Source organism: Falco rusticolus, chromosome 8 (genome assembly GCF_015220075.1).
Source record: "Falco rusticolus isolate bFalRus1 chromosome 8, bFalRus1.pri, whole genome shotgun sequence".
NCBI lineage: Eukaryota > Metazoa > Chordata > Aves > Falconiformes > Falconidae > Falco > Falco rusticolus.
Window position 1 is genome coordinate 2,090,337 of NC_051194.1, and position 27,353 is coordinate 2,117,689.

Here is a 27,353-nt window from a genome sequence, read left to right on the forward strand (position 1 = left end):
CAGCTTTCCTGGCTATGTCCCCCCAAAAATCTTGCCCACTCCAGAGAGCTGCGGGGGGGGGGGGGGGGGAGGGGCTGGGGAGCCTCGCTGCTGTGCAAGCCCTGCTCAGCAGCAGCCACAACACTGGTGTGTCACTGCCACCTTTCCAGCTACTGATAGAAACACGGTGCTGAGGGCTGCTGTGGGGCTCAGCCCGACCCAGTACAAACGTCAAAACCATCCCTGAGCCTGGCTGGGGTCTGTGTCCAGGGCTTTGCAGGATTAATCAGGATCCAATGATCTGAAAGCCAGAAAAACTGTACTACACCGTCATAGCCTTCCTGTGCAGAAGAGCTTATTTGTGGAAGAGCTTATTTTAGGGTTTTATTTTCATACTTTATATAAGTTAGGGGACCTATTCTTCAATTACAATCTACACAGAAAGCAGGTTACACAGTGCCAGTGCACATTTTTATTACAATCAAGACAGAAGTTAACAAGTGACAATTATGATAGTTTCATATATGCTTTAGCTGATCCAGTAAGCCAGCAGAGAATCAAAGGCTGCAGAGAGAGACCCAAGTAAAGGTGGCAGAGGTGACAGATGAGGCAGTGTCACGGCCCCTGCAGTCAGTGGGAGCGATCCAGCTGGTGCTTCCCTCCCACCCCCAGGTCAGAGCCTGGGGCAGCCCCCAGCTGCACGTGAACACCCAGGTCCCACACTGAGCCCTGCCGAGCACCTGCCACATGCAGAGCTCCCTAAAGATTGCAGTGAGAGGAGGCTTACATAGCTTACTAGCAACGTATTTTATTTCTGCCAATAGCTACTAAAACAGTGCTGTTTTCTTCGGCTTTACAATTAAAAAAAAAAGTAACTCGCCAGAAACTGCCACTCCAGATTCATCCCCATTTGATTCTCCCACAGACTACTGCTCTTTGGGTTTCTTCAAAAATCCCCATGCAAGCTTGGGAAAGATATTGGCACAAGGACAAAAATTCTCCTTGCAAATGCTTCATCAGTTGAAGCAATCTTCTCTCATTTTTACTATGCTCAGATACCGTAAGGCCTTATAACAACATCACATACTTTTCAGAAAGGCATTCCACGCTTAAGAAAGATGATGCTTTTTTAAAAATTTGCCATTAAAAATACTAAAACGTGACACTAGCTTGAGATCAATGGCATAAGTAAGAAAAATGAGACTGATTATAACAAGGTATTTTAAAAAAACCCCACACAACACTTTTTCCTATTTTAAAAAGGAAACCTAGGTTTTAAGATACTACAAAGTTCAAGAGTACAAAAATATTTACCTTTTAGAAATACACAAGCCTACCATCACATAAAATAAGTATCAATACATAAATCTTCATAAAAATATGGCCACCTGTATTTAACTAAGTCCTCAAACCTGTCCTATGCTGATAAAAAAGCTTTGTTGAGAAATTTAGTTATGTCTAATCAGCTGTTCTATAGATTAACATTGTAATAAGCAAAACCAAGATTAAATACTGCTGCTGTTAGAGAAATTCTAGCTTTAGAAGGGATGAGAACATCAGGGGTCACAGGATAATGGTTGCCTCATGGCACATTACATTTGTGGCAAAAGCATACTTGCAGAAAATTAATATGAAAGTAAAGAGTATTTCCACATCCCAAAGAACAGCTTGAAATAACTGCACAAGTTCCTTGCACTTAAATGTTATAAAGCTTTATATTTGTGCTTGAACTTAAGAGAGAGAGCCTCATTTCTGTGCCAAGTGCCAGCACAAGACAACTTGCCACAAAGTCTCTCTTTAGAGACGAGACAGTGTGCTCTTGTTGACTCTTATAGAAGGTGAATCACGGCTAATTGTTCTTTACAGAGAATGAAAAAAAAAAAAAAAATTCTGCCAGGTCTGACAGACTTTTATGTGGCCAAGAAGTGCATGCACAGCTAATAAATAGAAAAATAAAAGGTATTATACTCTTCTCAAATTATGTAGTGTTCATAAAACAGTAGTAGCACAACTCTAAGCTCTACATTTGTTTTCATCCAATATAGCTTTGCTGAACTTTAAAAAAATAAAATGCATACATAACCTGTTGGGTTTGAAAAACAAAATACTGGCTTTGTTAGTGTTTTGTTTTGTTTTGAAAACACAGTGGTCCCAAATTAGCCCTTTTGTGGTTTTAACAGCTGCAGGTGAACATCTCCAGTACAGAACATCAGATTTTTGCAAGCATTTAAATTTGTAAATGGTACAATGGTTTTGCTGAGGTTTTTGAAACTGCAATGAGCTTTCTCTGAAGGTACAGAACAATGGGGTATACATTCAAAGGAGAAAGGAAATGCTTTGGAAAAAAAAAACCAACCCAAAAGATCTAAAAATCTTCTTATGCAAATATATGATGGAAAAACCTGAAAGGTAAAACTGCACGGCATGTTTGGATAGGATCATTGCCTTGCTAAAGCTCATGTTTCTTTTGAAAGCCCATCAGAAGGCCAGCAAGCTACAGTCCTTACTCGGTTAAAAGACTTCCCCCCCATCCCCAAAGACACTGAACATTCAGGAAGCCCAAGGATTTCAGCAGGCTCAGGCTTTATGAACAAGCATCAGTTTCTACAGGGGCAAGTGGATCCCAGGTCCTGGGAAAAGCAAGCGACATCAAAAGATATTCTGATGTCTTGTTTAAAAAACACATCCTTACAGCAAAGTCTATATCTGCTTTGCTACAACTAAATTCTGATCCCACTTAATCTACTGGGCTTTGGTCACAGATTTCAAAGGAGGCCAGGAAAGGAGACTTTTGGGGTATTTGCTGAGATTTTCAGAGACAGACACCTGGCTCTCCTTCATCCAGTCAACGTGCACAGTGAGAAAAAACACCAACATTACATTTGCTTTTTTTTTTTTTTTTCAAGCAGCTTTCATTGAGTACCTGACTGACTGGCCTCATTGCTGTATTATTCCTAAGGCTCATTTCTAGCTTACTCCTTGAAATACAGGCAGGGCCCCCCCACTTCTCAGGGGAGTGTCTGCTGACAGACCCCAGGTATCAGGACACTGAATTACAGACTAAAGAGTCCTATAGGAGTAGACAGCATCTGTTCAGTAAACTATGGATTTGGGTACAGTAGCACAGGGGTAACAGCTATGGTGCAGTAGCATTGACTGTTGGGTTTTGTTCGTTTTCCTCTGGCAGAAAATGCATTTTGAGAAGATCCTGTTCTTCTTTCAGCCCTTCTGAGAGCGTGCGTCCTTCACAAGGGTGTTACCAGAATTTTAGGACTCTTTGTTGAATTCCTAATGCCAGTGGTTTGTTGCCCATTTCTGAAACTGAAAGTAAGCAGAAGACTGAGAAGTTAGAGAACATTTTACACTGTGTCATCAGACACTTCCCTCTCCTCTTCAGCACTGCTAAAATAACCACGTTACACTACTAATATAAACTTTAAAAAACCCGTAATGCTATGTACGTTATGCCTTTCTTGATGGCAAAGTAGCACAGCAAACAACACCTGGAACTTGAACCTAACTCAGTGGCTGTAATTCAGTTACTTCAGTCTGCTTATACAAGAAGCCTGCAAAGGGAATCTGGTTTGACTCTAGGATTTCTTAGCTACACTTTGTCAACTGCTAAGCCAAAAACCCATAGGTCAGACATATGAGAAGTTCTTAATTGCAACAGAGAGCAGCATGCCCTTCTCAAGGAACCTGGCCCAAGAATTCTTCTTATTCTAGAAGTGTAATGACATCTCCTTATACTGACCAGGAGTCAGAACAAGGCAATTCCAGCTTCTTCAAGCTGTTATTGGTTATAAGGACAAATTCTGTTTCAGTACAAATTCTCACTAAGCTAGAGGGTAGCTGTGCAGCTGCACTTCAGCTAATTCAGTTTCCCTCTGCTGCTCCCAAGAATTTTCCTCCCAGTATAGTAACTAGCAAACACTGGCAATCTCCACTGCCCTAGCACTATAACGTACATGCACAGATTTCAGTGGAGATGTTTGCTCAGGGTACCCTAAATAGCAATGGTGGTGGTGCAAGAGAGCTGGCATTGCTTCCAGCTAAACCAAATAAGCCAGGAGAAAAGCCGTCCTGGCATGCCTCTAGCCTCCCAAATAAAGGAGGCTAGACTACTGAAATCTTGTGCTTCATCTCGAGTAGTACCTAATGAAAAATGTTTAGTAATGTAAATCATCCTACTAAATGAACAGTTTAAATGAAGAGTTAAGGAGAGTGAATGATATAAAAGGATGGAAAGTGTTGGGAGATATAAAGCAACAGCCTCAAGGTGATGCGAAGGTCAGCTTTACGTTGTGAGTGCCTGCTTTTGAGTGCATCAATCAGCTCTCAGGTTCAGAGATTCTGGATAAACTGCATAATGTCAATGTCAGTCAAAATAACAAAAAAAAATATCTAAAGGGCACTTGGAAAGCTTTGATGTTTTGCAGTGGATCTGATGAAACATGTTTACCGATTGTGAAAAGGGACTATGTAGAAAGAGGTCCTGAATTCTTGTGAAGCATGGGATGAAGAAAAGCCGCCTTACCATTTCACCTTCAGCATTTGCTCAAAGCTCTCAGGCAGGGGATTGCCATAGCTCTCTGGGAGAAACAGGGTAAGGATCCCGATCAGCACAGTCAGGCTTCCCATCAGGATATATGGTAGGAATCTGTCATAGGCACCTGGCAGAACACAAGACATGACAACTGTACTTAACACCCACAACCAACAAACCCATGTGTAAAATTTACATTCCAGACATTGCTGTAATGCAGAATTAATTTGGAATAGCTGAAATCTTCATAAATATGAAATGTGAATCCAAACCTGAATTACATCTGTTATCTGCCAGCAAACAAAGCGATTTTTCAATTTTAAAACTACATGTGCGCTCTAGGGTGGTCAACACCTACCATCAGCAGGACGCTGGGCTTGTGAAAAGAAGGGAAGAGACTGATGGCAGCTGAACCACCCAGTTACAGACTAATGGGCCATTAATGGGGGAACCCTTAAATACATTGCCTGTTACAGAGGGAAAAAGCATCAGGCCTCCTGTGACAGAGGAGAAGCTCTGACGTTGTCTACTCAGAATATTATTTTGGACTAGAAGTCAGCAGCCACTGCCAGCAGCCTGAAGTCACCACACAAGTGTTTGGGCAGGATGCAAGATCTTCAAGTCACAATAGCACAGCAATGAAAAGGTCTTTCAGTAAAGGGATTATCTAGGAGTTAAAATTATTTAAGGTAGAAAAAGTACCAAACTGAACTTAACAGCTTTATTTTTCAGTTGGGACAGAGCAGTATGCTTTATAATGTATAGAATAAACTAGGATTAAAAACCCCTGGGTATTTCACATAGAGCCAAAGTTTGTGATTTGATCTCTTCTGTCTTCATGAGCTGGATGAACTGCAAGGTCCTAATTTAGCTGTAGCAAATAGCAGCTGACAAGTTTCTCCTAAAACCACCTAAAGTTTAGGAAACTATTCTGATGACTGCAACAAGATTTATTTAAAAGCTGAGCCTATTGAAACCTAGGAGAAAAAAAAAAAACCACCAACAACAAGCCAACAGTAAAACCTTTATCCTGTTGTTTTCTCCCTATTACCATTACCTGTGCTGCAACAAAGGCTGAAGACCCTAGGGAGCATCACAGTCCTGCTGTCCCTTTCACTTGACATTTGCACTGTACAATCATGAAATAAAGACAATGTATTTTCATCATTTTTAGTACAGTATGTTAAAGCCACACAGGAATGCAGAGGTGAGATAACACAGGTGAGCTACAGACAGTGGTCTCCTCTCCCCTTTCTTGGCATTAACCGAAATTAACCACTTAGCAGTACACCAGCAATGTTCTGCCAGAGTCAGCAAAGTCACCCTCATTTTGTATCAAAGGGCTCAGCAAGACTCGTTAGGTGCAGGGGAGAGCTGAGAGGGGTCCAGTGATGGCAGAAAGAAATAAATCCTGTGTGAGCAAGAGAAACAGGAGATTAAGCACTACGGACTGAGCAGCTGGTATTCACCAATGCTTCCACGCTTTATCCCCTAATCTCTGTCACACCTTCTTATCTGCAATATGAGGATCATTTCCATGTACTTTTAAAAAAAAATGAAAATCAATTAATATTTGTGCACCACTGAAAATGTGATTGTAAATAAGCCTCCCCCCCAAAAAACGCCTATGAGGAAATCAGTAAGTCTGCTTACAGACTGAGGCATGACCCGTAAGAAAAAGCAGAAGGAATGCTGAGGTGCCTGGCTTAGTAACTAAAAAAATCACTTCATGAAGATCACAATTAAACACACTCCTGTGCTGCTTAATCTGTATGTTTTCCATCTATTGCTTTAGAGACCCCACATTCAGGAGATGCTTGGATTCCTGCCTGGTTCATCTCCTTCTGATGTACCCATCTTAGATGTGCATGAAGAGTACAACACAATGAATTTCCTACTGCTAGACTTCCTTACTTGCAAGATCACTTCTTGTCATGCCCTCCTGGAAAACTAACTGGTGTCCCAGGGGTAGCATCCATGGCCAAGATGTGACCAGTTATCACCCCAACCCCTCCGCTCACATGGTTTATGGACACTGACATTGTCCTGGACCAGCCTGGACCCACTGTGGTGGTGGATGAACCACCCCCAGCTTCAATAAAAGAAAAGAGTGCCTGATTCTTCTGTGAAACCCAAGAAACTCCACTTCGTTTCTACAGCGTGTGACAGTGAACTCAGACCCAAGGTGAGAGAAGGGACTTGAAAAGACAACAAGTGAAAGGACTTAAAGCTAAGACTGCCCTGCAGAGGCTCAGATAACTTCTCTGGGCAGCTGTGTAGTGCAAAGCAAGAAACATGAGATGCCTCACCCAGGTAAACAAAGTAAGGAGCAATGATGCTGCCCAGCCTGGAAGCTGTGGAAGTAGCTCCAACTGCCATATTTCGCACTAACGTTGGGTATAGCTCCACATTGTAGACATAAAGCATTGAAAATGCAGCTGTGATGCCAAATTTTCCAAGCATCACCAGGCCAACAGACAGGATGTTAAGGTCTGGAGGAGAAAAAATAAAATCAAAGTGAATAAACACCACCCTGGACTTACTACTTTTATTTCTTCTACATCCCAAAGATGCTATAGCTGTTTTTTTCCTAGTGGTTTGGGGTTTGTTTTTTTTTTGTTTTATTTGTTTGTTTTAAATTCTAAAATCTATTAGCCCTATCCCTAGGTGACTTGGCTATGAACTTCCCACTAGGCATAATGTAGATGCTCAGGTTCCTTTGTACTTGTCAGATTTTGGCAGTCTCTCAGTAAAACAGCGCTCTTGAAGTGGAACAAAACACTGGATTATATAGTTTAAATCCACCGCCTTTTTGCAAAATCCTGTGGAGATGTACACACAGTGAAATCTGGAAGACTTGCAGGTTTTTTTTAGCCTCTACGCACAACCAGATAAATCACAGTACACTTTCGGCTGTCATTTTACAAGCTGGTTCCCTGGACTATAAAAAGCTCAGTAATTTGACACAATAAATGAGCGTCATGCGTGACTCAGCATATACATGAAAAAAATACCACAGCTGTAAGTGATCAGCATGAATTTGACCTCAAATTCTAAACCTGATTGTGGTTCCCAGTAATTTCAAAGAACTATTTGACAGTACCATAAAATATTTCTATCATTTCATATACTTAGGTCATGTATTAAATCTCATACCTGCAGGAACCAGCTGAATGAAGAGGACAACACCTCCTCCCAAGAACAAGGTGCCAGATAAGGAGTAGCGCCGAGGGAGGGAGCGGAGGAGAAGCCAGGCAATCACATAAGCTGGAACTTCAATAACAGCCGAGAGGAAACAGTTGATATAGGCATTTCCATGCCAGTTTGGAGTGCTGAGGGACAGGCCAAAGTAACCAACCGATGTGAAAAACCTGGGAAAAGCAATAAAATCAAATTATTCCAGAAACACCAGTCTCTGAACGCCTCCAGTGTTGCCTCAGATGTTGTTACAAAAATAGGATGTTGCAAAGCATCGCCACAGGCATCGTGGCTTAAAAAAAAAGTCTCAGCGGCAACCCCATCTTTCTAATTCTGTCATCCCTTCCAGTGACCATATCCACTGTGGCTTGAAGAGACCTCTGATTTCTCTGTCCTTCCTGCATACACTATACCAAGTAAAAGACTTTGTGGAAGTTGATCACAAAGGTTTTTCACTGCAATGGACTCATTAACGGCACAATGAAATAACTCTTGAAAGCTTCCCATGCCAACTACATTCTACTTGTAGCCAACTCCAGTGACAGGATCTCCCACCCTCAGCAGTTCCATTACATCTTATTTAATCTTCACGAGAGAGCTGGATGTTCAGGTTTCAAATCTTAAGGGTGCTTTACTATGGCATGCCAAGTGTGCTAGCCAGTTCCTTTCTGCTGGGGGAAATATGTACAGAAAAGGGTCCCGGGTTGTCTACATGGTATTATCGGGTCCTCATTCCTCGTGGCTGCCCAGGCAGGGACCAGGATCTCACTGAGATGGACACCGTACAGAAACAGAACAAAAACGCTGGCCATGGGTCTGCTTCTTGCTATGTTACTGAGTTGCTGCCTTTGCTTCAAGCAGGACATTTCTCTTCAAATAGAGATTTAAAAAGATGGGAGCCTCTTAAAAAACAAACAAAAAAAAGCAACAGAATTTAAAATACACAAGTTGTTACATATAGTTTCCTAACTATTTTACATCTGGGTTGAGGCTACTGTCTCCATACTCTTGTATGTTGTGTATTAATGCAGTGCGGGTGCAAGGACACTGAGGGCCATGGACCAGCCAAGGACCATGTGCAGACGGGCTCCAAGGCTGAGACTTATTATCTAAACCTGTGGCATATGCCCTCAAATCAGATACTGTTCTACTGCCTGGGTACTTTAGGAATACACATTTCCTTACCACAAAAGTAATGACATAATAGTAATAGTTGCAATGTTTCGGGTTCGAAATAGGTCCAGAAGGATAGCCTTCTGCTGCTGCTGAGGCTTCGAATCCTGCATCTGAAGGAAAAAGGAAAACAAAACCAAAAAAATTCCCACACACCTAAGAGCAAAACAACCTCTGCACACCCACAAGTTTGGGCAGTTAGGACGTTAGGAGTCTATCAGGGGATACCAGTCAGCCCAAAGGCCGCCCCTGCACCAGGGAGGGTGGTCCTTAGGTACAGCTTGTCTCTGCGCCCAGCTGCACTTGTGATGGTTTCCAGGTTTTAGTTCAAAAAAAAAAAAAAAAAAAAAAAGGTAGCACTGAGACCACTACACCATGCTGACTAATTAAAAAGGAGTATCAGTTGACAAGAAAGACTTTAACACTTCCTTAAAGATCTAACGCCATGCTTCCAGGAGTAACTTCATTACCCAAGGCATTTTTCTGTGCACTGTCCACTCAACTTTCTTCTCTTCAGCCTTCACAAAGGATGTGAAATAAATGCAGGAAATCACCCAGTTTTGCTGCCTGCCTGCCTGCTGGAACCCTGCTGGGGGTGGGGGGGAGGGGTGCCAGAGCTCAGCGTGGTAACAGGGCACATCATGGGAGCATCGCCATCCCTGATGGGAGACGGAGGGTCTGGTTTGAGGTCTGAAGCAGAAATCTTCTGAGTGGCATTAGGGTGCCCTTCTGCTTGCACGGAGCACCCTTGCCAGGGCAAAATCAGCGGCTGTGGCCAGGCTTCCCCCCCAGCCCAAAGAGCGAACCACCCTGGCCCTCCCTATGGGGCTACCCAGGAGATTCCCTGTCCTAGGGAGGGAGGACTTTTTTTCTAGCAACGTTTGAAAAAATACTTCCAACAGAGGACTTAAAGGGCAAACATCATCCTCAGGCTTTTGTGGACAAATGCTTTGGTACACAAGATTCCCACAAAGTACAGGACAGCTGAGCTGCTGCTTGGTCTCAAAAATATGCAGGAGTGACGAAAAGCCAGCTCACGTGCTGAAGCCTGAAAGGGTCGTGTCCAGTATGAAAGATGTCTGAACTCTAGCTATGAAGTAAGGAAAGTATTTTTCCATGGTTTCTGCAGGATGAGCTTCCCGTAGCTGGAATGTGCACTTGAGTTTACACTAGAACACACACTTGGAAAAGAGATCTTCAGCAGCTCAGCCAAAGTGTAACTATGACATTCAAGCGATGGATCCTGCCCACGGGAGGTGTTGCACGCAGCATCTTTCCCCCACAGATATTGTGGAGCAGCTTTGCTTTCTGCTCAATCAGAGGACATCAGGAGGTGTAACAGCAGGTGATCGCGTAACAGTGAAGTAAGGTCTGACATACAGACACGTGGTCATTACTGATGCAAGGCTGGAAGCTGCTGGTTTCTTTGAACAAGAAAAAAGTCTGTGCCTCTTCGGCAGGAGCTCTGGCGAGGGCAGAGCCACTAGAGGGGGAGACGAGCACAGGAACCAGCCACCCTGCTCCCTGTCACATCATGGTTTTCAAGTGCCCTTGCAGCCCTCGGGTGCTTTGGCTGGTTTGGGTGACCTGAGGAGTCCCTTGGGGCTCCACACAGCCCTGGAACATGTGGGTGCCGATCTGGAGTCCCCTGCACAGCCCCCCCACGAAGGGCTGCTGTTAAACTGCAAATCGCCAATACTGTGCCAGGCTGAAATGGGGGCAAACACGTCTTCCTCGGGTCTTCTCAGTGCCCAAAGGATGAAGCGAACTGGGTCACCCTTGCTCTGAAAACCACAACCAACCACTGCTGAGGAAGAGAATTCTGCTGTAAAAAAAGCGACCACCAAAACCCCAAACAAATAACGCCCTCCCTCTGCTTCTCATTTTGAACTTGCTAGCCCAGCACTTACCTCACACCAGCAGTCACTGCCAGCCTCTATGAGCTGCTGGTGCAAACCATTGCTCTGACGGCATTTCCCAAGTCAGCTGGCCAAAGGGGGAAACTGCCGGCCAGGTAAAGTGCCAGGACGTATGAAACATACCTCTGCAGTGTCAAAAAGCATGGCTGGGGCTGGAACGCCGTTTATTTTTGCAGCCTTTTGGATAATAACTTCTGCCTCCTTATATCTTCCCTGGGAGATCAGCCACCGAGGGGATTCAGGAATTATCCTGCAATAAGTTTCAGAATAAATGACTCAACATTTTCACAGAAGTAAAAAGTTATTAAGAACACATGTATCGTTTTTATGAGTTATGCTCTCATCTCACAGATTGCTTGCAGCAGAAGACAGTCAGCACAGAAGCATGTGGGCTATGTAACTCATGGATTTGTCCCACTGGGATCAGTGGGAGAATTCAGATATATGGGACATGTTTATTCTTGTGCTGAAGTAGATGCACACTTAGGCCCTTGCCCTGGGTGGTTGTTTTTTAAGGAATAATTGATGTCCATCAGAAAAAACCCAGATGTCACTAGACAGACAGCAAAGATGGGGGTAGGTGAGCCAGTGTTGAGCAGAAGTGTTCTTGGGAGATGGCACACAGTGTGGAAATGCTTTAAATGCACAGGGTGTATTTAAAGGATCTGTGCCATAGGAATCTTATATACAAACCTCACAATCGCCACAACTCTGAGGCAGGCTCTCCCAGGCAGAGACAGTGGCAGTGTCCCCTTGCAGAGTTGATGACATTTTCCAATCAATTCCGGGCATGTGTTGAGTGAATTAACACCAAACACAGGACGGAAAATCTCACCTTTCCTTAACTAAATCCTTTGATCTTAACAGATGCTACCTTGTTCCCTTTAGCCAGCAGTATTTTTTCCTCTCCTTGGAAAAAAGCAGGTCAGACACTCCTTTTCTGATGCATTCTCTAAAGGATTGACCCAAAGCCACATCAACAGTTTCGAGCATCAGATGATTTATATTCGATCGTTCAACCACTAACGTGACTTCCCGTGAGATGAGCTGTCTCCACTGCTCTTCTTTGTGGGCAAGCTGAGGAACACAAGACTGCAGAGACGATGCTGGGAACCTTTTGGAGAATTTGGAAGAGGAATGAATAGAAGAGCAACTATGGCACGGAGCAGTGGGATGTGCAAGTCACATCACCTGTGGGAACAGTGGGCCCAGATGCCAGCTAACACCAACCTGCCTCGGCAGAGCTTTGCCCACATGCCGTGATCCCCATCTACCCCCACACTAGCCCCAGGCTGGAAGTGCCATCTGTGGAAGATTTTGGCATGCTTTACGATTTATGCTCCAAAAAGCACGGTAATTGTCACCAAATACATTGAAGCCACACACTGAAGCTATGCCCTGGGGACAAATTTTGTGTGCCTCATCATGCTCGTTCTCTAGCAGACATCTGAGATGCGCCCACCCAAAGCCAGCCTCCCCAAAGAGCAGCTGGTTGGTGCACAGGGAAATGCCACTGTGCTGATGGGGTTTGAAACATGTCAAGTTAAATAAGCAAATTGACCCTTAAACAGAATTAAACTGTCTTTAAAATCAGAGGAAGATCTTTAAAAGATCTTTAAAAGCAGAGAGGGGAGCTGAAAACTACTGTAAAGGTTTGGTTTGGTTCGAAGACTAATATTAAACAAATGCAAACAACCAACAAACGAAAACCATCAGCAGAGACTTCTGACAAGACTGAGATCTGCAGGTCTTTGAGACTATACAAGAGGGGGTCTAAATCACTTAACTTTTAAAAAGACATTAATCTCTTACTTACAGATATAACGCTTTCAAGATAACAAGAAGAAAGGAGTTCCCCTGATAAAATTAATATGAAAGGAAGGAACTGGTTTTGTTCTAAATTATCCTTATTCTAAGAGCGTGTGATACTCTTGCCTTTCCCTTCCTATTTTCTAAACGCCTCTCTCTTCAGAAAACAACAGGTGAGCACAGCAGCAACAGAACAAGGATATCTGCCCGCCTTCAATGCTTCTGCACAGCTGAGAAGAGCAGACAGTTTTCCTGAATTGTTTTTCTAGTCCTCCAGGGCAGAGCAGCCATGGGCAAGTGAGGTTGCACCTACATGTCCACCAGCGCATTAGAGCAGGGGTGGATGAGCACAGTGGAAAGATGAACAAAACCGTGGGCTCGGCCACCAAGAAGACAGCGTGGGATGGCTGAGAGGAGCAGGGCAAGGAACAGCCAACCTATGGGCCAAAGGAGCTCACAAATAAGTCCTGCTCCAGCAGCCAAAGCAAAGTTTGGGAGGACACAGAGCTCCTGGCATGCCGAGCCTGTGGGAGAGGGCTGGCCCAGAGGGCTGGCCCTGCAGCCAAACCCCTCTGCTTAATGACATCTAGTGCAATGAACTGCTTAGTGACATCAAGTGCAATAAAACTGCCAGCTGCTGCGTGCTGAGTGAGCGGGCTCAGCCTTTCACTGACATTAGTACCAACCAGCAGGTGGATCCACATTAAAAACAATGGACAAAGAAAAAAGGAAGGAAGCAAAGTTAGAGTGAATCATCCAGCAGTGATTTTGCAGGGGTAAACCTAGAGGTGGTTAACAGTGTCCAGAGTCATGAGTCAAATACAGAATTCCTAAGCTGCTCTGGAAAGCCAGTGAAAAAGTGGCGTCAAGCACACTGTCAGCACCAGCGAGGCTCCGCAGGTAGTTAACCTGATTTACGACTGGCAAAAAAAATCCCCTCAATGCCCACCTCAAGGCAAAGCCTCCTCACACGGCAAATAGAAAAAAAAAACACCAAGGACCCCTGACACCCTGCCATTACCTAGCACCCGGCACTGGAGAGCATCAGGCAGGGAGGGGAGGTGGGGACCGTGGCCTCAGCGCGGGGGCACTCACCACCAGAGCGGGATGCAGAACAGCCCCGGGACAGTGAGCGCCAGCAGCAGCATCCGCCAGTCTCTGATGAAGTAAGCAAACAGTGGCAGCAACATGTAGCCAATTGCAAAAAATATGCAAACTCCTAATGTAGAGAATATAATACGAACTGATTTGCCAAGAATTTCTGTTCCTGTTTAAAACAAGGGAGGTTGGATTAGCATTTTAACTCTTTCTTTTCATTCATGACTAAATACTTTACTGCATTTGCAAAAAAATAAGCTAAACAATCTTAGAAAAGAGCAGCACAGCATGGACCCACCCGGTACAGAAAGGTTGCTGGGAGTATTGGGGACCTTCAGATGAAGGAGGGACTTCTGTTTGCTTTGGTTAATGCATTGTCAGAGACAGATAAGGTTGGGCATGGGGGAATGGCAGGCAGACTTTCAGGAGCCTTCCCCACAGGCTCAGCTAGGACATAGCCTGCTCCCCAATTAACCCATTGGCATTTAAGATGCAGTTCACTGCTGAGCAGTTCTGGAGGACAGCAGGTCTGTGGACAGCAGAACGGCACTGGACGGAAGGATGGGAATTTACAGTGAGGTGGGAATAAATTTCGTGGTTATTTTTTGGAACAGAAGGCTGGAATGTCAGACTGGCACATCACAGGCTGTAGGACACAACCAGGGAAGACACCGTCTTCTAATAATGCTGCTGCTCCAGCAGCCGGGCAGCAGTCAAGGAAAGCATCCTACAACCACCATGTCACACACAGACTAGGAGCAACCCAATATTTAGTAATAAAGATTGAGACTGTTGTAAGCCTTCAAGAGCACTTGATTTCTTTTCCAATAAAATACCTAGCCACTGCTAACAAAACCCACGGATGCCCTCAGGTCCACCTCACCTCTCACTGAGCCCTCAGCCCCAGGTCTACAGAGCTCTTGTCTCCATTGGAAGCACCGCAAGGGCCATAATAATCCCACAGTTTGATTCATACTCAATTAAAAAGCAAATTACGCTGAACAAGCAGGAGGGTCTCAGGAAGTCTGGAGAGCTTATTTTGCTTATGTAGCATGACAAGAACTCCCAATATTTAATATTGCAGAGAAAATGGAAAAAATACCTGAGCAGAAAAACCCCCTCCTATTTGATAGCTACAAGAATTTTCATTTAAAAAACCTGGAGTAACAGAATAAAGAATTTAAAAGATAACCTGTATCCTATCCAGCATTTCTGTCATGTGCAGCTTCCAGGAGGCTCCCAGGTTTGCCTTGCCATGGGCAGAGGCTGAGCACTCATCAGGGCATGCTGACCCCACAGCTAGGCAGATAGGGTGGGAAGGACCGTCCCCCATTAGTGCCTCCCTCCTTACCGATGACAGGCGGCTGGTGACTCACTTCAATTAGGAAGCTAATGTCTAAGTTAGTTTAAATTAATCCTGCCCTTAGTAACAGCCTCATAGTTCGGTGAGTGCCTGAGGCACCTGGCTCTCCACTCCCAGGGGGTCATCCCTGCTGCAACATCTCTACAGAAAATGGGACGGCAGAAGGGACAACGCGAGGGGTAAAGTGCCAGCAAACTGCAGCTGTGCAATTAAACAAACCTACCATTACTTTGGGAGACCCGGTCCTGTCTCTCAGCAGCGGGGGCATTTGGTCAGTGGGGTGCTCAGCCCCCCCCCCCCTCCCCCAGCTTTGCCTCCGCTGATCTGCTTCCAGCTGTGCCCCACATCCCCGGAGCTAAATTCCTGCCTGATCAGATCCTGCACCCTTATCAGAGGGACTTGTGCTGCACAAACCCCATGTGCTTCCAAGAGGATTTGCAGCCAAGCCAGCACTCCTGACCCAGTGCCGTACCCCCCTGCCTTCCCACCGCAGATGTTGCTCCATCAGCTCCGCGCAAGAGTTAACTCCTGGGCAGAGCAAGCAGCAATGGCAAGGGATCAGCAATGGCAAGGGATCTCCCCGCTGACAGCCTGACCTACTTAATCCTCTGTCACTCACTGGCAGTGGTGACTCACAGCCCCCCCCAGCACTGATTTCAAATTATGCTCTTCTGCTCTACTTTTCCCCCTTTAAAGCCTCATGGGGTAGGAAAGAACAACATTAACTATTAGTGTATCATTTTCATTTAGACTAGCTCACAGTATGATCTACAAATTTAATTTCGACACCGTTGGTTTAAAAGCTGACATAAATATGTATGTGCACACTTTATAGGTAGCTCCTGCAAATCCCAGCTCCCCCCTCAGGCCTGCATCAGTCATCCCGGTAATCCACCTGTGCAGTCACCTTTCCCGAAAACCCCGTGACTCTAGCAGGAGTCTCTGTGGGGTCCCCTTCCCCACGGGGTCCCCAGGCAGCGACTGCAGCCGCGCAGCCTCCCCATGGCCACTGGCTCTTTCCTCCTACACTCCCTGTAAAAAAAAAAATAATTAAACCTCTGCCTCTAAAACTAGGGACTTCATTGTTAACCCTCGCACTGAGACCAGCACCTTTATGGCTAACAGGGCTCTGACACCCACCTGGCCCCTCCACTCCAGTGCCCCCCACATTTGCTGTGCCTGGAAATGCTGGTTTTCTCCAAAGCTTTGTACCCAGGTATGCACCGACTCCTCTGCAAAGGGACGCAGGGGCAGGGAGGGACCTGAATGCCTTCTCTATCTCAGACCTGCTTCTGCTGATAACAAACCCTGAACGGGCCTTGAACTTCTCCAAAGAGGGGGGGAAATGGATGTTTATTAGGAGTCTTCCTGCTCTATTCTTTTTCACTAAACCTATAGAAAGTATATAGGCTTGCAGTATCCAACAGCAAAAAACTCGGAGTGGCCTAAATTAGGAATTGTACCAGTGAGGATTTATCGCTAATTAAATGATGCAGGTTCAGAGGGGAAAAAAATAAAAATACATTAAGAAAGCATTTAATCTAATGCAAACATGTTCATACCCAGTATGAAGGCCACCACATAGTTAGAGATCTGTCCCATCCCCACTATGAGAAAGAGCACTGTGAACATCTCCCAGCTGGTAGAGAAGATCTGCAGGAAGCTGAAGCCAGTCTGCACAGCCATCGTCGAAAAAAGGATATTCTTCCTGCCAAACCTTTTGCAAAAGACAAAGATTATTATTGAAACAGCACGTATTTATGGAGCGGGGCTACGTAAGAGAGCACAAGGGAGCACAAATATCCAACCTCAAGCAACACAGCTTAGCACAACCTGAAGTTTGGTTCATCCTAAAGAATTTTGTTCATTATTTTCATAAGTGCTAAAAATAATTAAAACCTCTGAAACCCAGGAAATAAGAATTAAGAGCAAAAACTTCAGGAAGCCACTAGACGGAGACTAAGGAAACATGACAACAGTACGTAAGTGAGACACATGAAGATTGCAAGCCACACAGCCAAAAATCAGGAAATGATGGTTTTTAGGCTACTGGCACCTATACATTGCAACACCATTATGCTCTGAATGTGCCGAATAGCTTTATCAACTGGCTTCAGTCTCTCTGAGCCACCATACGATTGCACCTGTTCTCTCACCTGCTTCTCTGCATCAGAATTACACAGATTTCCTTATGGAAAGGTAAGGGCAAGCTTATGTACGGGGCACGCTGCCCTGTGCGGGGCTGCATCGCCGGCTGCCTGCAGCAGCCCTTGACTTGGGAAAGGTTTCTGCAGCAGCACAGGGACATTGCTCAGGTACAGGCTCAGAACATACCTCTTTACTGACCAAATATTTCCAAAATAATTCAAGACAGCTCATGCTAGAAGGTGACTGGGCTCTCAGGAAGGCTGACCAGCCGTGCTGCTGCCAGGGCACACGCGCTTTCTCAGGTGGTCCCAAGTGGGCACATGGCAGCAGCAGGATTTAGTGATTATCTCATCTCCCTTTCAAAGAGTAACACCAACTGACTTCTGCACTGGTGGCAGGAGTCAGGAGATTAAATTCGGATCACATGGAATTTAATGCTGGAGGCTTTAGGATTAAGACTCACATCAAGTTTTGAAACCCCCCTGCTAAACACCCAGAGCCATGCTGCTGCTCTGATGACTTCCCAGGCAGCAGCCAAGGCAGTATGGGAGACCCTGCTGGAACGATACGGAAAAAAAAACCTAAGGGCTGTATGAGGAGGGAAGCAGAGACTTGCAGAAGGAACAGATATTCTGCATTCAGCACTTGTAGAGCCAAAACTTCAAATTACCTGCTGAGGTAATTATCAAATACCTGTAATATTTCTTTTTTTAATATTTCACATCTACTTAGTTAGATACTGTGGCATGATTGCTATCCTTATACAGGTTATCTTTGTTCTTCCTCTTGGATATGCTTACTTTAATTCCCACAAAACAACTCTTCTATGCAGAGCTTCCATTCAAAGGACAAGTTTCTGTCCTGCAGCTCGAAGAACGGACTGTCAGTTAACGTGTGACAAAGAACATGACTTTTCAAACTACTAAAAAGAAACAACTGGGGTCGCGAAGGAAACCCCACCACATCAGTCTGCAAAGCAGCCACCGGGGCTCCTTGCAGAGATCAGTCCTTGGTCTCCTGAAGTGCCAAAGGGGCAGTAACCCTACGCTTGGGGTAGATCAAGGTTGGGATTTCTGAAGAAGCCAGGCCAGTTACCTCATTTTGATCAAAACTCAGAGAATTGGATGTTTAACTCCTTCATGCCTCTTAAAACCAAATGCACCAGCCGTGGCATCAGGTCTGCCCTGCTCTGCCCACGGGTTGAGTGGGAGCAGCGGCGTTACCTGTCTGAGAGCTGCCCTGAGATGAAGGAGCCGATGAGGACCCCCACGAAGAAAAGGGAGGTGGTCAGCGGGGCTTTCCAGTCGTCATCACACACCAGGTTCCACTGCAAGAGAAGGGCCCAGGCTCAGTCACAGCCGTGATGCTGCCGTTGAGCCCCATCCAGCTGCAGGGGTTATTGGCTGGAGGCATGCATGTTTCCATGTCATTTAATTTAGTTTCCCCACACCCCCATTTCCACCCATCGCTGGCATGAGCACTGTTTACTTGTTTACTTTACAGTGAAGGTCAGTGCCAGAATGCCCTGCTTAAAGCACAAGAAAAGAAGGGAAAGCGGTTGCCTCCCTGGGCAAGCCCCATCAGGCCAAACCCAGCAGCTGTCTGATGGGACCCATCACCTCTGAAGTGGGTGACAGCCAGCAATGTCAAACCCGATGGGCAGCCAGTGTGTGCTGCCCTGGCCCCCTTTTAGCACGATCTCCCCATCACGCACCCGTCAGGCTCCCTGACACCCAGGACCTGGCTCCCCATGGCCGAGACGCTCCCCTCCCGAAAAGCAGAGCCACGGAGCAGGGTGAAGGCTTGTCCCATCCCTGGCTAGGGACAGTTTCCAGCTTACCTGATCTCTGCCAGCAGAGAACCCACTGCATTTCTGTAACTGCTGGGGCTGACAAAGCATACGCAAGACGACACACAGAATGAAATCTCTTCTCCTGTCCTGATGTGTTTCCAAATTCTTTTCCATCCCCACAACCTGCAGGGCTGACTCACTGCCCATCACTCAGCATCGCAACCAGATCTGGCTGGGGCTGGAGTCTTAGGACAGGAGCCAACATGGAAACTTCCACCTAAAGCCACTCGTAACCCCAGACAAGGGGGTTTTTTTTGGTTTTTTTGGGGTTTTTTTGTTGTTTTTTTTTTAAATAAAAACGGTGTAATGCATGTCCATCCACCGAGCGTGTTTCTGCTGCAGGTTGCTCCTGTCCTGGTGACTAACCTCCTGGTGAAGGCATGCCTGCCAGCAGCGCTTATGGATAAACTTCAAACATGTCAGTCTCAGATTAGATAATTCTACCACCAAGGTAAGCTAATTAGATCACAGATCAAAGCATAGCATAATTTTAATAATTAGCCATGTTATCAGAAAGTGGGGACATCACCCGCCCCAGCGTTCACCCTGTGCTCGGGGAAGGGATGGGCTGAGCCGTCTCAGCAAGTGGCAGCTGAGCCCAAGCGAAGGCAGGGGTGGTGGTGCAGACATCCCCCCTCTGGGCTGCTCAGGCCCCTCAGCTCAGCTACAGGCAACAAGAAGGAGCAACTCTTGCATTACAGAGATCCAGGTGCCATCCAACAGCGCTGTGAGTCCTGCCAAAACCAAACCACTGATGGGTCGGCAGCTGCACTTCACTCCTGCTGCAGAAGAACAGGCAGAAGTAAAGCCCAAAGGCAGCGGGGACATGGTGTGGTTTGATGCAGGTTGCTCTGGACTGCAATTTAGGAAAGAGAAGCCATTGGTGTGTGTCCTCAGGCAGAACGGCCGTACGTGCCAGCGGTGAGGGGCTGGGTACCACCACACCTCTGCCCGATGCAATGTCACAGCAGCTACACCGCAAAGAGATGAATCGATGTTAATAAACACAAGCCCAGGCCTCTTCCTGAGAAACACACAGAGAAGTTTGTAACACCTGGAGATCTGAAGACTGAAACATGCCTCCAAGAATTAAATGTGATTAATAACAAAAAGAAACCTATGGCAGCTGTTTCTGTAAGATATTTTCTTGTCCCTGCTGGGAAGGGAGAGGTTGCAAGGTACGGGCCCATCTGGGCATGCACCTGCATTTGCCTTCCCTGTGTTTGATGAGGTGGATGCGAGCCTGCAGGTCAGCAGGGCTCCGATACCTTCTGGGATGCTAATCGTGAAAAATATATGCAGGGATCTGTCTCATAAGTCAAAGAAAACTGAGATTTCTGTGAAGAGCCTTGGTGGAAATCAAGCCCCATATTAACAAAGCAGTAATTCAGCTGCAGGAAACACAGCATTAAAAGCAGGTGTTTCTTTATATGGTGCAAGCAAGGAAGAGGGAAAGGCAGAAGAGGGGCAGCTCCTGCACGCTGCAAGAGCTGCAGCAGCTCTGCGCCAGCCGGGCTCACCCGGCCCCCACACTACAGGGGTGTTTTGCCACATCCCGCTGCACCTCCCTTTCCGTCTTCTGGGAAAGCTGGTGACTAACGAGGTGCCAAAATTTGCAGCCCATACAGACTATTATTAATTACCTGGGCCCTGAGCACCCTGCTCTGGGGCCACCAGCACAGCAGCTGCTCCCAGACCTTCAGACTTCAGTTGCTCGAGGTTAAGGGTCAGCATTTTTAAAATGCCTCCACTGTGGCAAAGGTACTTTGGCTGCAAAATAAACCCAGCTAAATAATGACTTGCCTATGAAACTGAGCTGCTTCCTATGTTTCCTTGGTGCCAAATGCCTCCTACCCAGCTGTTCACTCTACCTTTTCCCATTACATCCTGCACAGACAGCAAAAATTCGCTATACAGGGGCAAGTCTTTAAGATTTACAGGACGTAAATGGTACACAGCATGCAGTGGCTGGCTGGCCAGAGGGGTTGTTGTCTACAGAAACTCCCTGTATTTGACCAGAAAACACACAAACACATCAAAACCACCCGATTCCACAAACACGGGAAGCTGCTGAGTGAGAAAGCCACACCATCTATTTTAGATCAAATCCCACACACAGCACATGGGAGCTGGGCAATGATCTGTACAGCCTAATCTCTAGGTACACCTTATCTTCTCCCAGAACGCCAGCCTCCCCATCGAGCTCCGACGGAAGCTCACGCCCTAGCGCTGCACGGTGATCAAGCACGTGTCGGCATGGTAAGATTTCACTTGTGGTTGAACGTATAAAGCTTTAAGGTATCCATTGCATGCTGACTCCTCACAAGCAGTACCTGAGGAAAACTGAAATTTAACTTATTTATCTCCTCCTCAGAGGCTGCATCCATCACAGCTGGCGCTGACACACCACGAACAGGGGAGCTACAGCCCAGCCACAGCTAATCTACCTACAACCACAATCTCCAAACCGTCTGTACTGACTAATTACTCATTAACCAGAAAATTAGTAATTCTGTAATGTCTCTGGTTCAGCACACTGCAGAGCAAAGTTCGTGTAAGCTTCCAAGCAAGTGCTTTCACCACCAGGAATAAAAGCTGCTCAAGAAGAACACTATTAAATCACTTTATTACCATCAAATCCCTCCAACCTTTTCCCACAAGCTCCCAGCTACTGAAAGAACCAATTCTGCTGGGTGCTGCCGGTGGGAATGCTATGGATGCACAAGCTTTCTGAAAAACTGAAACTGCCAGAGAAGGTGCCCTGACTGCCCCAAGTGACCCTGCCACCTGCTTTCTCAATCAGAAATCACTAATTAACCATCCTGAGTATCAGCCCGTTCACATCAGAGGAGAAAATACCAGCGGAGCCTTCTGTAAATGGTCGAGGTTGTAAACCAGGGACAGTCTGACTTTGTTTCCAGAAGTAAAAATGATGACAAACAGCTCAAGAGATACTAGAAGACATTTGCAGATCGCCCTGTGCTGCACCCTGGGCACCACATCCAGCAACGGGACCGGCTCCGCTCAGCGCACGAGTGACAAGCTCAGCCACCTCCATGCCCAGCGCAGGGCGGGCTACCAGTGCTGGGTAAAGAGCAGCTTCACAGCTGCTGGAAAAAGCTGAAAGGAAACAGAAAAATCCTTCAGATGCCTTCAAACCACAGCAATTCATATGCAACTTCCCATCCATCTCTGCCAGTCCCAAAATTTCCGATTTCTACCTTTGCTACCAGGGCTGGGACGGGGGCACCGAGCAGCCCAAGGCAGGCAAGGGGCAAGCGGTCCCAGCACAGCCTTTGGCACTGCCCTGTGCAGGGGCTTTGCAGTGGTGCCTGGGGTACGTGCTGTGCCTCGGTGGTCCCAGTAGCCCTGCCAGCGTGTTCCCAGGCAGTGGCGCTGGCAGACAACCTAGCTCGAGGGAATTAACTGGACGTTAATGCCCCGCTCCAAAGAGCAAAACTGGTGTTTGTGCTTGAACCTCTAATTAATGTCAGATCTGAACATTGTTATCTGGAATTAAAGCAGAAGTAGGTTAAGTTCCAGACAAAAAACCCTCAGTGTAACAAAAATACATACGTTAACATTTAAATTCATTTCAAAGCACAGACGGCAGAAAGCAGAAGGGGTAACGAGAGAGAAGCAGCCCTGCTTTGGGGTGAGGACCTGCCAGGCCAGCTCAAGCCCCCTTGTGCAAGCGCAGGTGGCACCAATCCAAAGCAGTGACCACCTGCTTAGGTGGAAAACAGCCATTTTATGTTGGGACAATTGGAGGAGCTGCAGTAGACGGGGAGGCAGCTGGGCCAAGGGGCTCCTGTGCCCCTGGAGCCTGCCAAGGGGCCTAGCTGAGCCCTGCAAAGCAGCAGGAAACCCCCTTCTCCTCAGCTGTGGGATCACACCTCACCCCACACTTGACCCCATGTTTCCACTTGCTCATCATCACACCTACAGACTTGTTTGTATCACCCCAGCTTGATGATCACCTTTTTCTCCAGCACCGTGGACATATTCACTTTTCCACCACCACCTCGTTCCAGATGACCTAGACTGGGAGCCTCTGTTCCCAGGGTTTAGCACATCCCCGCAGACCAAGTAACAATGGTGCTAAGCTCAAGCAGCAATAATAACAGGATCTGATGCAACTGCACAAATCAAATCAGACCTCCAGCGCTTAATCCTGTACCATCAAGTCCTGCTCCCCAATTGAGTTCTTGAACTGCAAATGGTTTTTCACTGAGCTTTCCTGATGGCATGTCCTGACTTGTCTTTCCTAATACAGAGAAAAATATCAGGTACAAAAATAATCATCTGAAGTTTAACCAAGCTGCTTTTTTTTCTCAGGATTTCAGCACTGCCTGTTTTCCTTGTTTTAAAACCAAATTCTGTATTTTTTTCAAATGTCCGTGACATTTTTAAAACAAACCAAGCATCCTTCTTTTCCATCTGGCTTACAGATGGGACCCTGGCACTTGGTTTCCATCCCTGAATGTGCTACTGCCTCTCTGGCATGCGCCGGGTCCCGTGGCAAACCCCACCACTGTGTCCCATTTGAATCTGGTATGGAAGACACTCGTCTGGCCTCTGCCAGCACAACTTGTTTGCTGCTCATTATGAAGGAATAATATTCCTCCTCCTTTTGCTTCGTGCACTGTGTCCCTTCACTGCTAACTCCACACCACAGATTCCGAGCTCACAGCCACCCCGGGTAACCCGGGCTCCCCCCGGCAGTGAATGCCAGGGCACTGCCTGTGCTGGCGGTGGCTCCCAGGCATCCGCCACGCAGCCAAGCCAGCCCACAGGCTACGGCCGGGCACGTCTGCCTGCAGCACGTGGGTGGCAGCTGGGCTGCCGCTACAGTTCACCCATGGCTATAAGCAGGGCGAGCTTCCCAAGCACCCTTGCCCTGATTTGGTGTTGCGTGGCATCCCCGGTGACTGAGCACGATTGCCAGCACAAAAGGCAAGAGATATGCACACGCAGGCATCGTGCATGCTGGTGGCTTTGCTCGGGGCATGTGGGAGGAGGCTGGCATCCCCTGCCCTCCCCTAGCCTGGAGCTGTTCCCTGCTTGCGTGCTCCAGTGCACTGAGCCTCCACCTGCACGCCCCCGGCACAGATCCTGCCCCCGTGTCCCTGGGGCACAGCCCCACAGCCATGCGCCTCTCGGTCAGGACTCGTCCTGGCTGTGCTCCCATGCAATGCTTTTTGGTGGCAGATGCTGCTGAGTCACAGGGCTCGAGGCGAGAGCCACGGACCCGCTCCTGCCGCGCTGCACACCCTGCGCGTGAGCAGGGCATCCCTCGGCTACGTGGGGCACGCTGCTCCGCCAACCCACCGCCAAGCCTGCCGGCTCCAAACCCGAATGCTGGCTGGCGTGAGGATGAGCCTGTTACTCCTCGAACCCCCTCACAAAACACAAAAGGGCAGCAGCAACCCTGCAGCTTTAGGGGACCTGTGTTGTCCTTCTCAGCAGAGCTCCGCGCTCCCCGCTGGTGCCAGCGGTGCCAGACCGTGCGTCCCCGCCGCGCACCGCCACAGTGCCCAGACAAGCGCTTACACGACCCGCCACCGCTGACGTTCCCACAGGACACCCTGCACAAACAGTGTCACTGCACAGCCTTGGGGACTGCGCCGGGGGCCAGGCTCGCGTGGGAGCCCACCGCAGCCCACGGGCACGTCACAGGCAGTGACCGGCCTGACCCAGCGCCGCCGCCACCGCGGGCATGGCTGGCAGGGCTGGCAGTGGGGCTGGGGCTAGCAAGGCCCACCGCTGCCCCACACCCAGCCAGGCCGCTTGTGTTTACCGGGCAGCGTCGATGTCCCCATCCAACGCGACACCGGGAACAAGCGATTCCGCCTGATGGCGAGCTTACCGGGAGGGCCGGCGGGCTGGCAGAAGGGAACCATCAGGCTTCTATTTTCAGCCTTTGCCTTCCCCTCCGCGGAATAAACCCTCTCCAAAGAAAACAAGCTGAGGTTTCAGTGGCAAACACAGCCACGACAGTCAGGCCGGGTGGCTCCTCCCGGGGCCGTTCACCCCACGCATCCCTCCCCGCGCAGCACCGCGCCCACCGGCCCCCTCCCCGTTCATCCCCCCGCCAGGCAGCACGGCCCCCACAGACCAGCCGGTGCTCGGGGGGTGCGGGGGGGGGCGGGGGGTTGGGCTCCGCGGCCGCGCACCTCGGTGACGATGGTGGAGCGGTAGACATCGCGGCTGTACTCCCAGCCGTCCAGGCACGGCTCCAGCTCCAGCGAGCCCAGCTCCACGTCGGAGCCGGGCCGCAGCCCCAGCGCCGAGAAGTTGGCGAGCGCGGCCAGGCGGTAGCGGCGGCAGCGGCTCGGCACCGCCCGCCCGCCCCGCAGCTCCAGCGGGGCGCTGGCGTTGAGCCACTCGCCGCTCAGGTTGGCCCCGCGGGGCACGGCGCACCGGTGCTCGGGGGTGCCGGCCAGGAAGACGGCCGACATCCCGTTGAAGCCGTTGGGGACGATGCTGGCGCTGAGGAGGAAGAAGACGAGGCGCTGGAAGCGGCCCCACTCGCCCAGGAAAGCGGTGGCCGCGTCGTAGTCGCGCATGGCGCGGCTGCTCCGCGGCTCTGCGCACCTCGCGGAGGCCCCGTGCGACGGCTCCGCCCCGGCCCGGCCCCCCGCGGAGGCGGTGCGTCCCGGCGGCGGGCGGGGGATGCTGCCGCCCCGCCGCCCCCCCCCCCGGTTCGCACGGCGCCCGCACGGCGGTCCCGGCAGCTCGGCGCCCCCGCCGGCCGCAGGCCCGCAGCCCGGGGGGGTGCGCACCGCACCTGCGGCCGGAGCCGAGCCGGCGGCCGGGGGGCTGCGTGGGGCACCTCGCCGGCTCGGCAGCCCCCGGCCCCCGTGCACCGGCCACCGCTCCAGCAGCCGCAGCGCTCGCCGCCCCTGGAAATCCGCCGCGATCGCCCCCCGGGCTAGCCCCCGCCGCGTTCGGGCAGCAGACAGGGCACGCAGCACCGTCTCTGCGGGAGCCCGCAGCAGCCCCGGCCCCGCTAGAGGAGCCCGTTACACTCCGCATCCCTTTGCTCTCGCTGCTTCACATGTCTCTCGGCCGTGCCCGCGGCCGGGTACGCGGGTTGCTGGTAAAGCCATTTCAGAATTCCCAGCAACGCTGTCATCTTCTGGAATAACTCACGGGGTGCTCAGAAACAGGGGGTGTTTGAAATAAGCACAGCACTCAGACTGGTCAGATTGGTGGTGGGTGGATGGATGTGGGGCTCCCTGGAGGCCTGCAGCAGGGAACGGGACAGCTCGGCCTTGCAGAGCTGGGGATGCTCGTGCTGGCGGTGGGAGGCCAGGAAGCATCTCTGCAGCTGGGATGATCGGGGGTAACGAGGGTGTGTGGGAGGATGGAGGCACAGACTGGGAGCAATGGCTGCGGCAGTGCCTGGGGAGGAGAAGCACAGGGCAGCGTTTACCTGAGCCAGGCAGAGATCCGCTGCTCCTTGGCATAAGGGATGGAGAGCTGATGTCATGGGGAAGATTTAGATACCTCCTGCCTGGAGAGAGGCTGGAGGCGGCATCTCACTGTCAGGCCTGGGCCACCACCACACAGCTAAAGCTGTCCCCAGTGATAAGAGTGGGGTGGTGGCCGATTCAGGCAGATCAGGAGCTCGCAGGCAGCTCAGGCAGGGGCAGGCAGCAGCCCTCCACCCTGCCCTGCCTTGGGGCTGTGCAAGAGCCACAGCAGACAGGCAATGCATGCCTGCTCCCATGAGGAAGCAAGGAATTTGGAGTGTATTGTCTTAAGCATTAGTGTTAGTGCAATCTTAATAATTATTCAGTCAACAGTAATTGTTTACAGAGGAATAATTTGCAGTGCTTGTAAACAGCTCTGGTTAGCCTGCAAATTTAGCATATCAAAAGTAGGTGGTAGGCATGCACACAAGCTCAGGTTTATCTGGTTTACAGATGAATCCTTAATGTATTATAAATTTCAGGTGTTCAACATGAAAACACCATGTCTTTTCTTATTTCTTTTATGTTGTGAATCTACGTAATTTAGTAGATTAGAAACACCTTGTGTTCTCACCAGCTCGGCCACAGCACCATGAGCTTCTGCATACAATCGTTGTAGCCCAGAGCGATGCCGCCCGCCTGCCAGGCTCTGCTGGGTGTTTCCCGCGTTGCAGACCCTGCTTATGATCCAACATCAGGAATGCTTCAACCCAGGCATGGAGATTACGAAAACCACATGGGATTAGTGGCCAGTAAATGGCTCGGGCAGCCACAGAGCAAGTTCACTGTA

General features: G+C 48.7%; 1 protein-coding gene across 6 annotated transcripts; it reads right to left on the bottom strand.

Moving 5' to 3' along the window:
* Positions 1-424: 424 nt before the first annotated feature.
* On the bottom strand, positions 425-26,603 carry LOC119152201 (solute carrier family 22 member 4-like). Of its 6 annotated transcripts, none has more exons than XM_037397116.1 (11): positions 26,524-26,603; positions 18,457-18,560; positions 16,648-16,802; positions 13,720-13,891; positions 11,690-11,929; positions 10,939-11,065; positions 8,909-9,009; positions 7,682-7,896; positions 6,835-7,017; positions 4,517-4,652; positions 425-3,300 (listed from the first exon to the last, which is right to left on the bottom strand). In XM_037397116.1, the coding sequence occupies exons 1-11, from the start codon at positions 26,578-26,580 to the stop codon at positions 3,225-3,227; spliced, it is 1,566 nt and encodes a 521-aa protein (XP_037253013.1). In that variant the 5' UTR covers positions 26,581-26,603; the 3' UTR covers positions 425-3,224. The 6 variants fall into 6 exon arrangements, 5 of the variants coding, with proteins under 5 accessions (XP_037253013.1, XP_037253010.1, XP_037253014.1 ...); XM_037397113.1 differs by lacking the exon at positions 26,524-26,603 and adding an exon at positions 25,262-25,715; XM_037397117.1 differs by lacking the exon at positions 26,524-26,603 and adding an exon at positions 24,955-25,132.
* Between the last annotated feature and the right edge of the window lie 750 nt (positions 26,604-27,353).